This window comes from Lissotriton helveticus, chromosome 4_1, assembly GCF_964261635.1.
Source record: "Lissotriton helveticus chromosome 4_1, aLisHel1.1, whole genome shotgun sequence".
Taxonomy (NCBI): Eukaryota; Metazoa; Chordata; class Amphibia; order Caudata; family Salamandridae; genus Lissotriton; species Lissotriton helveticus.
The window spans coordinates 1600362453-1600375193 of record NC_136063.1 but is presented as its reverse complement, the minus strand read 5'-3'; the positions used below and the strand labels follow the sequence as shown (position 1 = coordinate 1600375193).

General features: G+C 41.9%; 1 protein-coding gene across 1 annotated transcript in view; it reads left to right on the top strand.

The window, feature by feature from the left end:
- The first annotated feature begins 741 nt into the window (after nucleotides 1–741).
- ANLN (anillin, actin binding protein) overlaps nucleotides 742–12741 on the top strand; it is a 262650-nt gene continuing 250650 nt past the window's right edge. The window contains exon 1 of the mRNA XM_078688221.1: nucleotides 742–927. Coding sequence (XP_078544347.1) covers nucleotides 910–927 — 18 coding nt within the window. The 5' untranslated portion in view covers nucleotides 742–909. The remainder of the gene's footprint in view (nucleotides 928–12741) is intronic.

Below are 12741 nucleotides of genomic sequence, written 5' to 3'. Positions count from 1 at the left end.
ACTCCTACACGCTCTCTACACACTATCTACTACTCACTCTATACTACTCTCTACTAATCTATACTACTCACTCTCTACTACTGCCTACAACTCACTCCTACTCTACTCTATACAACTATACTCTCTCTTAATCTCATAGTCACTCTCTACTAACTACGAGTCACTGCCACTACTCTCTACTGCTCACCTATTGCCATTTTAAATGACAATGCCATTTATGTTTTCAAAACCAAAACATTAAAAAAAATGTAATTTGCAATGCCAATAGCTCTAACTTTAACAAAGACAAGATCATTGCATTGTAAATGCTTGTTTTAAAATATGTATTCTGTATTTGTATTACCCTAAAAGCGCTACCTTTTCATATTATGTAATCTTGAATGTATCTGTTATTTGTTCATTTGTAACTTTCAACACGAGTACCTACCTATAAGTTTGGGTTCAAAATGTTTTTTCTTTTTTTTTAATAAATCATAAATCGGATGTGTTGAAATATATTCGAAATATATCCAGCGATTGATAAAACGGCGTATTAATTGAACAGGCGTTGTGCAATCACAAGTCGCACGTTCTGATCCTACACTACGAAAGCGAATGACAAGACGGGCACCGAAGGAACAGCGAGCGTGAAATAAACAACGGACGTTTACGGATCTTCCCTACTTCCGGGTTCTGTAGTAGTTTCTCTCCTGGAACGACGAACGACACACCCGCTCTGGGCGGTCACTTCCGCCGAGTGACAGCGAGAGCCGCAAGTCCCTACCCCATGGAGAGACATCTGGTGCGCATGCGCTCATATCGACGGCGCTGAAATTCAAATTCGAACGTCCTGTGTTGGAGAAAAGATAGTGTGTCTGTGCGTCGTAGCGCTAGATCCCGAGAGGAGAAGAATCCGAATCTGCCGGTAGGATGGACCCTTTCACAGAGGTGCGTGACTTTTGTATTGTTTTTTTGTGGAATAGGAACTAGGACTGTGCGTGCACGCTGCGGCAGCCTCTCCCAAAGCGGAGCCTGCCAGCCCCTTGTTTGCTGCGGTTCCTTCCAGCCCATGGTCCAACAGCGGGCGAGGACTGGTGGGGAGGGACTTAGTGCTTTTGGCTTCATCGCCAGCTGCAGACCCTCTGTTCTATACGCTGGCTCCACTTCTGTGCCAGGGCTACATGTCTGTGCTAGGGCAGCTACTAGCCAAAACTGGGCAGTGCCATTAGATCTCGCTCGAAAGCGACAACGTTTAAACTTTGTGGCCAAAAGTACCACTTTACCTGCGCAGGTCTGCTTGGGTCCATTTCAGTGCTTCTACGATTAATTTTCCTCTTAGCTGCGCCTCAAAGTTGTTTTTTACCGGTGTAAGAGGAGCACTTTACTTACAAAGGATTCAGTTGTCATGCAGTAATCGTTCAGCTGAAAATCTTTTGTTCACCGAGAAAAAAAAGTATTTTCAGTGAAAACTCGGTGTGATGTGTTCTAGTTGCTGTCATTCTGTAAAAATATAGCTACACAAACTTCATAATAAATACATCATCTCCGATGAGGGTAAAATAAGTTGCAGTTTATTTTAAATATTGATATTTGTATAGTTGCAACAGCATCTCACTAAGAAATGTTTTTCGTTTATTTTCGAAAATGGTACTTGGGGGACTAGCACGAATCATGGTTTACTCAAACCAGCAAGCCTTTGCAGAGTATTTATACGTACTATGTTTCTACTAAGAGTTTTCTTAATAGCTGACAACATAGTTGATGCTTTTGATATCTCTGAAAGCCTTTGTGGCACTTTATCGAGGACCCTACTGGTGGCAGAGTGCTTGTAGCGTCTGGCGAGTCAGGGTGTAGTGTATTTCCCTGGCAGTTGAGTAGTAATTGCATGTAAACTTGTGTATGGGTAGAGAGCTCCTTGCCCTAAAGGCCCAAAAGGAAAGACTTTCCCTCCCGTTGCACCCCTCATGCAAACGACTTGAAATTTGGGAAGCACGCGGGCAGAACGAGTGGAGTTTCTTGGTTTAACTAAGGGCGTGCCTGGGTGTCGGTGGCTATACACGTGACTATAGAAGCAGACACAGGGGTATTTGGCGCAAGCTGGGGTTAGGAAAAGAGCTCCAGTCAAGGAGATGGCACTGTCAGCAATGTGCAAGACGTGGGTGAAGGGAAAGGGATACTGTTCAATTTATTTGGAGGAGTAGCGAATTGCAGAGAGACTACTTTGTCTTTGTTGACGTGGAAATAAAATGACACTTTGATATGTCAGTGGGCGGTAGTTGAACACACTGACGAGATGATGCAGTTTAAAAAAAATACAAATGTCAGTGTCACCCGTTGCTTCTACTGAAGGCTTTTGCAGGCTAAGAAAGAGGAGTTTAAATGGCGGGCACGGGAGAGCCAGATGGTTTGGCAGCAGTAGGCACAGCATAATGTTAGACTGCACTGCTTTGAGTTACTTGATGTCCAATTTAGAGCAGACATGCAGTTCATCTCGATTGATAAGCCTGTTGATGGCGATGCTCTCCCACATTTGCACGTTTGACATCTTCAGGAGAGGTATTGTGTTCACGGAGGCAGATATACATACTGCGTCTAGTGAGCTGGTGAGGACAGGAAACGTTCTTGACGTAGTCGGATGTTTGTAAGATCGTGTGTGCTAGAAGTCAGCGTCTTGTTTGTAAGTCGTTAGCCTTTGGGAGATAGTCAAGTGAAATAATGACCATAGAAGTTTAGTCTGACTTTAGTACGCAAAAGACCGGAGTAACAGTTTGGAAATATTTGGTTTTGACAGTTTTGTTTTCGAGCCCCACATACAGTTAAAATGATGAAATCAGAACTTCGTTATTGCCAGGTACCAAAGCAATCATCTGAATAAGGGTATGTAAAGGCCCACTGGAGGAGTTGCAAGTGGAAGGAGTTCTTTTTGGCAGTGAAGCTTGATGTAGGTAGAACTGATCCATGTGACTCTTGGGAAATACACCTCTTCAGTGTTGAGGACCAGCACATTTAAACCATTGATAGAGAGGGCATTAAAAGTCGAGGGAGTTTGCTTCCACCAATCCAATGAGTCGTGTTTCATTGGGTCTCGCCCGCCGACAGCACATGTGCTGTCCAACGGGAGTGGTTTTGTTTAAAATAAATGGATTGGAGCCAGCTCATTGCTTATCATTCGTTGGAATCATTGTCACTCTTTGCCTACTAACTGGCCAGCAGTTACTGGGCGTCACTTACTCTTTTTTTTTTTTTTCTGTGGAGCACAGATGCGTCACTTACACTTTTTTTTTTTTCTGTGGAGCACAGATTGTTTCATCTTGATTAGTGTCCATCCGCTGCTTGCAGTGTGATTGTGATACTATTTCTTTTTCCCAGCCCCCATACCCACCCTTTCTCTGTTTTCCCTTTCACTTTACAGAATGGAAATTTAGCTACTGTTCTTAAAATGCCTTTGTAAATTCGTCCGTCTTGTGTCTATTCACATACTTGCTGTTGTACTCACTTTTTACCTTATCCTGAAAATTACTCTTCATTAATCCGCATTTGCTGCTGTTTCCTTAACATCTGCAGTGTGCGATTCTTACATCCAGCACCATTTATTTCATTGCTATAATTTAATCTTTGTGCTATTGTACTACTTTGTGCACTATTTAACATCTGGAAGCAAAGCACAAGCTCCTTGCATTTTAATTTCTAATGCTACTTATATAGTTTGAAACTTCCATCAAAACGTTCTTTTTAAAAAAATTTTTTTTATTGCAACTTAAAAAAAAAATGCATTGAGAAATTTCAAGGACTTGCCTGCGTGGAGCATTGCAAAAAGCTTAATACAACCATTCGAGAAGCTCTGGTGGAATGTGTCAGCAGTAGTTCAGTGAGAGTGCGAATTTGATAGCACGCCACCCAATGCCACTTCATTGTATTTATAGTGCTTACGAGCGGATGAGATGTTGATGCGCTTTGCGGCATGCCACTCCGCTATACACAATGTCACTCTACTCTGCAGTGTCACTCCATACCTCACAGTGCCACTTCAGTGTGTACTAGTGATGAGTTTGAATTTGGGCTAATTGAAGTTGTATGAGTTTACTAGTGGTCTAGAAATGGCATATATTTCAAATAGATATTTGGATTTCTGAATTTACCAAATCTAATTTTACACTGGGCATGGATTTTAGGGGGGGGCACCAGATCGGAGGTCCATGGTGGACGGGCCCTGCTAGGGGCCCCCAAAGTCACTTTCCATGGTGGTCAGACAGCCACGGAAAGGTTGTCGAAAAGGGACATCGTAATCCCTACAGCGGTTCCTGTGCAGGCATCGCCCCTATATAGGGATTACGATTAGACCGACACGATCCTTGAGCCTGTTAGAAACGCTGGTCGGTCCCTCAGACCCCATTGGTCGGACTGACTGCATCATGTTGCGACAGTCGGATTACTATGCTGGATGGCGGTCCGAAATCAAGCGTAATCAGGCCCACAGACTTGACTAAATTGAAATTAGACTGGGTACTAGAGAGACTTGCTATTTATAGCACTACAAAATGGCAGCAATACTGTAGGAAAATGCTGTATAAAACAATATATTTTTGTTACTATAATATGTAACTAGTTCGGGATTTTTCTTTATTAAGTTGTTGGATAGAGCAGTTCATTGAATACATTATTTTATCTCTACGGGCATCAAATTAGGATAGGATGTTTTAATAGTTGCAATAGTTTTGGTAATCTTGCTTATTACAACTGTTTTCAAGTGCTATTTGTATTGGAGAATGATCTTGTTTTCTACCTTCATGTGCAATGGAAGGGTATTTAGCAAGTATTATGATGTATGCTTTCAAAAATAATTTGAAACATGAATAAGATGCGCAACTACCTCGGCTAAAATTAACAAAATGTAACTTTAAGCTTACTTGGCTATAACCTGTCTCAAGATGATCCATTGTACTACCTTGTGGCATTCATGAAGATTAATGTTGACAGCCACTCAGTATTTTTGTCGATTGTTTTTTTTTTTTTTTACTTACCGGATGAAGACTTCTTGTTCCCTCGTTTGTGTGTGGTTTCTTAAGTGCAGAAGGAGAATTTACGTTTTTAAAATGAAATGTTAATGCAAAGCAATGACATTTCAAACCTGTATGTGCTTGTTAGATGTTCAGTGTTCTGCTGCCAATATTTGAGAATCATGATAGTGTTGAGCTAAAAGCTAGTTATGCCTTCATCTTCTAAATAACAAGCGCAGCACGCCTGGACCTTTCCGCCAGAATATGGATTACACAACAACTATATATTCCTTTTAATTAATCTTCTGTCTGAAAAACAATGTAATATTTACTGTGCTGGGAATGCTCCCACTTCTTGTTGGTTTACCCAATCTACACGAATACATCTTGGGAGAATGATCGACTACTGGTTAGGATAGTAGCATTCGAACGGAAAATTAATTTACCCAATCCATGTCTTCAATAAATTAGTGTATGTAGGCCTAATACCCAATGGCACTGTAGTCGGTGCGTCGGGTTTGCCTACAAATTATTTTCCGTAGTTGTTTGATGGGTAGATCAGTTGTTTGTAGTAAGTTTCTAATCTGCTTCAAACTTTGTAGAAGCTTCTTCCCTTAGTATAATCCTGCATTTTATGTCCAGTTTATAGAATCTGATATATTTGCTCTTAGTTCTCATAGTAGATCTACTACTCTTAGTTAACAAAGGCCTGTATTCGGTTCCTTGATGGATCACTTGTTTGGAGACCACAAACATTGATAGGCTTCTCAATAGCAGTTACACAACCTTATCCCCACTTCCCAATGTACATCGAGGTAACTGTACGCCACAGGTGATTCCTAAAATATTTTCTGTTGAGAGTAAATCTGATAACCACTATTGCTACTATTGATTAAGTCAGTTTTAAAATTCCTTTTCTGGCATTGTCTCCAACGCCATCACATGTTGGAGTTTGTGTTGCTTTTCTGCAGAGCTGCTGTGCCTTTCGCCAGAATATAACACGTTAGTTATTTTGTTGCAGACATAACTACTGTGCAGCGTTTTTTGATGGATGAATTGCCTTGTCCATAGTCCAAAAATATGGATTGAAGACTCCCATCATGTAATCTGCACAGGAGTGTCCTGATTATGTAATGGAGAATTCTGTTTTTTTTGTTTATAGGCCAATTTTTCTGCCCGCTTAGCCACGCATTCTGTTGCGGGTACGAGCTATGATTTAAGCAGCAACTCCGGCTTCTGCCTAAATTTGGATTAAAGGTTGGACGCGCACTGTGTGCACTTTTTTTTTGTTGTTTTTTTGCCTGAACAATTTTCGCAAGGTAAAACATAATGCAAATTAGTTAAGCAAACAGGAAAGTTCAGTCTGTAAACCATGGAATTGGTAGTAACCCATGCTGTAGCACATTTTCCTCATTCCCAGGAATGTAAAACCTACTAGTGCACAGAACGCGCACTTAGTAAATGCAGTACCCTGCTATATCGGTATTTAACTGGTGTAACAAATTTGTGCCATGGATACTGTGCAGTTTGTGGTCCACTCGGAATAATGGCCTCGTGTTTGCCTTTGAGGTGTACCTCATGTAGACTAAATGCTGTGGTTACCTAAGACTAGCTGAATGTTCGTCAAGTGGTCCTATTTGTTTTGGCGCATTTAGTGTGACAAGATATCAGCCCCCCTTCCTTACAACTAAAAACTTAGTAGCAGGAAAGAGATCACATCATTTTAGAAGCGGCCAAGCATTTTTTTTTCCAACAGTATAGAGACCAGTACCTAAGCAGTGTGTATAACGAACAGTTTGTTGTAGAAGGAACAGTTAATGTATTTTTTTTTTTACGTGGCAACAGTTTACAGTGAAAGCCCAAAGGCAGTTGAAATATTCATAAACAACTCCCAGAATACTTACTCTTCCCTTACTTGGTAGTGGCTAACGCAGATTAATATCCGACTAAATTCCATTGTAACAAGGTTAGAGTCCGTGAAGAAGTTTGGCTCGTTTCTTTCACTGGGAAGCGTTCCAGCTCATGGCGTGGTTGTTTTACAGGCTGTGGCTTGAAATGTGAGCGGTTAACGCGGAAAGCTGCAGCCTGTAAGGAACTTTCAAACGCAAGTATTCAGATGTCAGAGCAGCAGATGTTCCACGTTTTAAAAGACCGTCACGAGGGAAGCTTATGATTGCCGCCACCCTTTGAATATAACGGCTTATACTGACCAGTTTGGCCATGATTTGCAAGTAGCAGATGAAGTTCCTTGATGTTCAATGCGCCCTCATCCATCTAGTGTACAGTTGCAGACTGTTCAGAGGGCGCACAGTTACCTTGAAAGAAAATAGATTCATGGCCCGTTTCTTTTGGTGACAATTGCCCTGTTCCGAAATGGCACGTGTAGCTGCATCCCCATGTATTTTATATTTACCCTCCCTCCACCATCAAGCAGCCTGTCTTGGGTTGGCGCTAATCTGTGCAAGTGCGTGCCCACTCTCCTTATCTGAGGTACAAGAAATCCTATATACAGTATTTACTCTCATAGCATTCTCAGACCCGTGCCATGTTTTAGTCACACTGCCTTTGTTTCGGGAGGTCATATGTAGTCTAGAACTTACTTATGCTCCACGCTGATTCAGATCAGTTGGGGAAAATAGAATTTCCCTCGCATGGGGTAATGCCAAAAAATATATGCCATCGCATATACCCCTTTTGTGACTCAAATTCACAGCAGAGAGGTGATGTTTCCAACATCTCTTTCCCCAAGATTTGTAGAGGGCGGCACCTCTTTTATACCTGGCAGCCCATAACCCAGACGTGTCTGACTTCTCATACATTCAAACCTACTCTGGGACAGGAGCACAATAAGTGAAAACAGGTGTGATTCATCGTCCCAAAAGCATCCTGCAAAGCTCCACCTAATTGTAAGCGCTGACTAGAATTCCTAGCTGTAAAGTATGAGGTTATGACGTGACTTGACCGTGCCTATATGGCCATATCTGTTGTGCAGTGAAGAAGGAATATGTTTGATGCCCACCTGCTCAGTGATCTACAGTGTGTTGCCCACTTAATGCCTCAACAATAATTGGTGGGCCCAGGTTCTGGTGACTCCACTCCTTGTGCGAGCTGAGGACCGACGAGGACACTGGTGGCCCAAGGGATTCTGCTAACTGATTGCTGAGACCTCAACTGTTGCCTCCTTGTCAAGCCTTTGTTTCCGTAGGCCTGTCAGTCCTGCAGGAGGACTGGTGTTATCAGGGTCCTTCCAAAGGGAGATGTTTTGTTCCATACCTGGCTGGAAAAAGCCACGGCCCAGGAAGGCGGTGCAACAGACAGCTTGCTTGCATTGTTCTTACTCTTTCAGGATCAGAACAAGACATAACTTCCAGAGCATACATGCAGTCTCACTTTATCCATTCCGCAGCGCGAGCACAGAAATTACTCCTTTGCTGGTACTATCGCCAGATTTAGCATCAAATATTCCTGATTGTTCTTGGTGAGGAATGGTGAAGTTAATGCAGCTGGAAAATGGGGTCGCAAGTTAATGCAGCGTTGTGCTTTCTCTTGTGGCTTCGAAATAATGGTGAGCCTAGACATCTAAAAATGGTGCACCACATCAGCCTCTTTGTATTCTTCAAACACTCCTTACATTTTATGGAAGACTAATTGACCTTCCACAAGAAAGACTGGAGGATGTCAAAATTGCAATGGTGGGAGTAGGTATGATCTGGGTTTTGTGCGGTTCATAACTGAATTGGAGTTCTCAATGAGGCTGGTTCGCTGACCGGAATTTAGTGATCGAGAAGTATGCCTCTGTGTGCAATAAATGGCTCCTGCCTGATGGCGCTCACTCTGGCCACTCCTGGGCCCTTGGACAGATGCCTTAACAGCAGGGAACACTGGCTCCTAGAAGAGGACCAGTTGGAAATCTAGTTATAAATGGTGGCAAGACAGCACAGTCTTACAGTTGACACAGTTCTGCGCACAGAGACCCTGTGCCAGAATCGGTAAGGAATTCCTTTTGCCAAAATAGCAATTTGCTTGCTGCTCTGCTTTAAGGTGGCACCAAACTGCATTCAGATTTGGGCCGCTCTGGAATTTGTGACTACCATTTTGGCAGCTGATATGGATCTACAGGGTTTCCGAAGACCGAAAATAGACTTAAATCAAGTAGCACCATCCATACATATTTGGAGGTACAATAGTATGCCTGTTATGAATCTCCCCAAAGTTGATCTTGGCTACAAATCGAAGATTCTGTGCAGAAACATGCTTTGTTGCTCCAAGGAATCGAGAACAGCAAGGAATATTAGATTTGTCAATAAATAACCGTTATCTGATAAGACCACAGTTGAAACCACATCATTACAAACCCCCATATACATTACAAGGCCTGACTCAAAGCAGCCTCACCAAATGAAGCCATTGATGATTGTTTTTGTGTCTTGAAGGCATAGATCCCAACGGAGATTATGAAGGCCTTATGCAGGGTTTGGTTACTCTGAGCCAAACCCCCTCGACATCGGCTGAGTGTAAATAATCTAAAAATAAGTTGGCGCTATAGTACACAATAGGTAAGATTATTAACCACACCTCAGATCTTAACATTGGACAGGATGCTCTACAGCCCAATTTGAAATACTTATAAACTGTGCTGTTAAGTGTTCTAAAAGATCTCAACAAATGCCTGAAGCACAAGAACGTTTTGTTGGGCATTCAGAGGAAAGTGCTGAAGATGCAAGAAATATTTGTAATGTGATCCAAAGGATCGTTCCTGTGCACTCCATACCTGGGGAAAAGACAGATGGCAGAGACATTATTGTGGCTAGCACAGTGAAGGAAGTGCATACCCACAACTGGCAGCAAGAAACCCTTTTGATCTCACTACATACTCTGTCAGTTGTCCTCTGGAGAGGAACTGCTGGTCAGCAGTATCTACACTGGGTGGATTACTGTATATCTGTAGGCATGGAGGCTTGCACTAGGGCGTTCTTAATGTTTAGTTATCAGCAAGGGCGCTGTCTCGAACAGCAAGGATGGACCTGTGGGAAATGCATGTTTTCTATAGACCAGTATTTCTCACAAGTCCATCGAACTGCTAGTTATTTGGTTAGGTAGCATTGCTTCTACAATGTGAGTAATGCCACAATAAGTAATTTTATGCTGCCTGCTCATGCCCTGTTAAAACAGCTGACAAAGTAGGCACTTACATCGCTTAAACCGAATACATTTGCAGTCATGGTTTTAATAGCGCCTGTTAAACCACCTTGAAATGTTCAATTCCTTTCTGTTACCCAGAGGATGGTAGATTGATGGGAGGCTGGCATCTGTACCCCAGTTGGGCAAAGATTATAAACCATGCTTCCTAGACCTCTGGTACTCATCAGTCTTGGTGCTAAAAGTCCCAGCCATCCGATTCGATCATATACCCCAACCCCCAACTTGAGTATTCATGCTAATGGCTTTTGCACTGTACACATAGGCACCAACATACATTGTTTAAATAGGTAACCTTGCTTTATTTCAAAGATTGTCCTTTATAAACAAAACCAAACCCTTTGAGCTGGTGGTCCTATGTAGTCTGGGCTATATATTTCTTTATCTGAGTCAAAGGGATTAAAATATATAAAAAATGATCTACCTGTGTGTTTTCAGTGACCATGCTCCTGTAAATGAAGGGGTTAGAGAGCAGGTCTTCCCACAAAGGAGTTTCACACCCTAAGCGAGAAGATGATGGGAACGTGCATTTATTTTGAATGCTCTAATGCTTCACAACTAAGAATGAAAGTGCAGTTGTCGTGGGAAGAATCAGATAAAAGTTGGATGCACACGGATCAGGTACTGTGGACTGGGCCCTGCAGGCTGCGTTCTGGATTCGGCACTGCCTGTCTGAAATGTTCTTGGTCATCCTGCTAAGAAGTTATTGGACATTTAGGATTGCATATAGATAAAAGAATGAACTGTTGACTTAACCGTCCTCCCTCACACCTGTACACATGGGGGATTTTTCACCAGCCTCGAAAAAATGGTTTGTAGGCCCAGTGGAGAGAAAGCTGCTGCAGAGGATTTCATGTATGCTCGCTAAAAACCTTACACAGTCCCAGATACTGATTGATCTAGGCTAAATATTGATTTTACTTGGAAATCATTCTCTGGCACGCATGACATGAACCAAGCATAACCTACTTGGTACTTGATTATCGCAGCAAAGCTACTGATGGCAGATATGCAGAAGAATCCTGAACCGGTGGCCCTGTATAAGATGGCACCGATAAATGTGAGACTTTCCAAGCAGAAGAAGATTTACAGTTTACATACTAAGCAAAAGAGTTGATGTACAGAGAGGATTACAGAGGGAATCGATGTGTTTACTTACTTGTGTGTTCTATTATGTCCTGTACACATGTGAGAAAGGTAGCCCAAGAGTCGTACATAAAGGACTGGATCACGAGCATACTTAACCAAATGAGGCAATGCTTCATTTCCTGAATGCACCTTCAAATGAAAGTTCTAAGCCTAAGGAGTGTTATACAAAGAGTAATTCGTAGTAATGCACGCTTGACATTTGTCAGAAAGGCCTTCTGTGTGCTTGATCATATTTATTTTTACCTATGCAAACATTTCTCGTTTATGCAAGTGTTTCTTTGAAAAGAACCGAATTTAATAGAGTATACATTAATGGTTATATTATAACTACGTTTTTGGATTGCAGAAATGATTTTGGGAGGCCACTGCTTGTACAAGCGCGGGGCAATAATCTGGCCTCACTAAGTGGTCCTCTATGGCTGTCAGTAGTTCATGTGCTATCTTGTACGATGTAGGCCATGATACTTATTTGACCTTAAACCTTGCACTAGGACCTCAACCTACAACATGAAGTATATTAATGACAAATGATTCTGTTGTGACTGGTTTCACTTTTAATCAGTGCAACGTCCACACGTTGTGCATCAAACGGATAAAACAAGCATTTGCAATGCAATAGGTCTCGCATTAGGAAAGTTTGAGCTATTGGTCTTGTAAATGACACATTTTTTATTTATGTGTTTGTTTTCAAAATAGCGAAATTAATAGCTTTGTCATTTTCAATGCCAATACTTTTATCTTTTGTAATTGTGACACCTATAGGCATTTGTAATGCAACATGTTTTGTATTTACGTGACTTAGATGTATTGATATTACAAATAACAATGGCTTTTAATTTTTTTCAATAATTAATACTTAAATAAAAGTTATTGTAACTTATAATGGCAATATCTTAAACTTTTGTAAATAACTTTTGTGAAGAATATGTTCAGTGTATTTTATTGTGATGAAAATCCAAGAACAGAAGTGAAATATTACCAACTTTTTGTGACATTTGTAATAAAGCTTGAAACATTGAGAGAACATATTTGAACCAGTTGTTGTTGAATGGTTGCACAGATTGATACTGTGGTGGCGCTGAGTGATGGTGTGGCGTTTAGTGATGTTATGGTGCCCCTGAGTGATGCTGTGGTGCCCCTGAGTGATGCTGTGGTGCCCTGAGTGATGCTGTGGTGGTGCCATAGATTGAGTGAGGGCGATAGATAGGGTCAGGGCGATAGATAGGGTCAGGGCGATAGATAGGGTCAGGGCGATAGATAGGGTCAGGGCGATAGATAGGGTCAGGGCGATAGATAGATGTGTGCGGTTGTGTGTGTGCGGTTGTGTGTGTGCGGTTGTGTGTGTGCGGTTGTGTGTGTGCGGTTGTGTGTGTGCGGTTGTGTGTGTGCGGTTGTATGTGTGCGGTTGTGTGTGTGC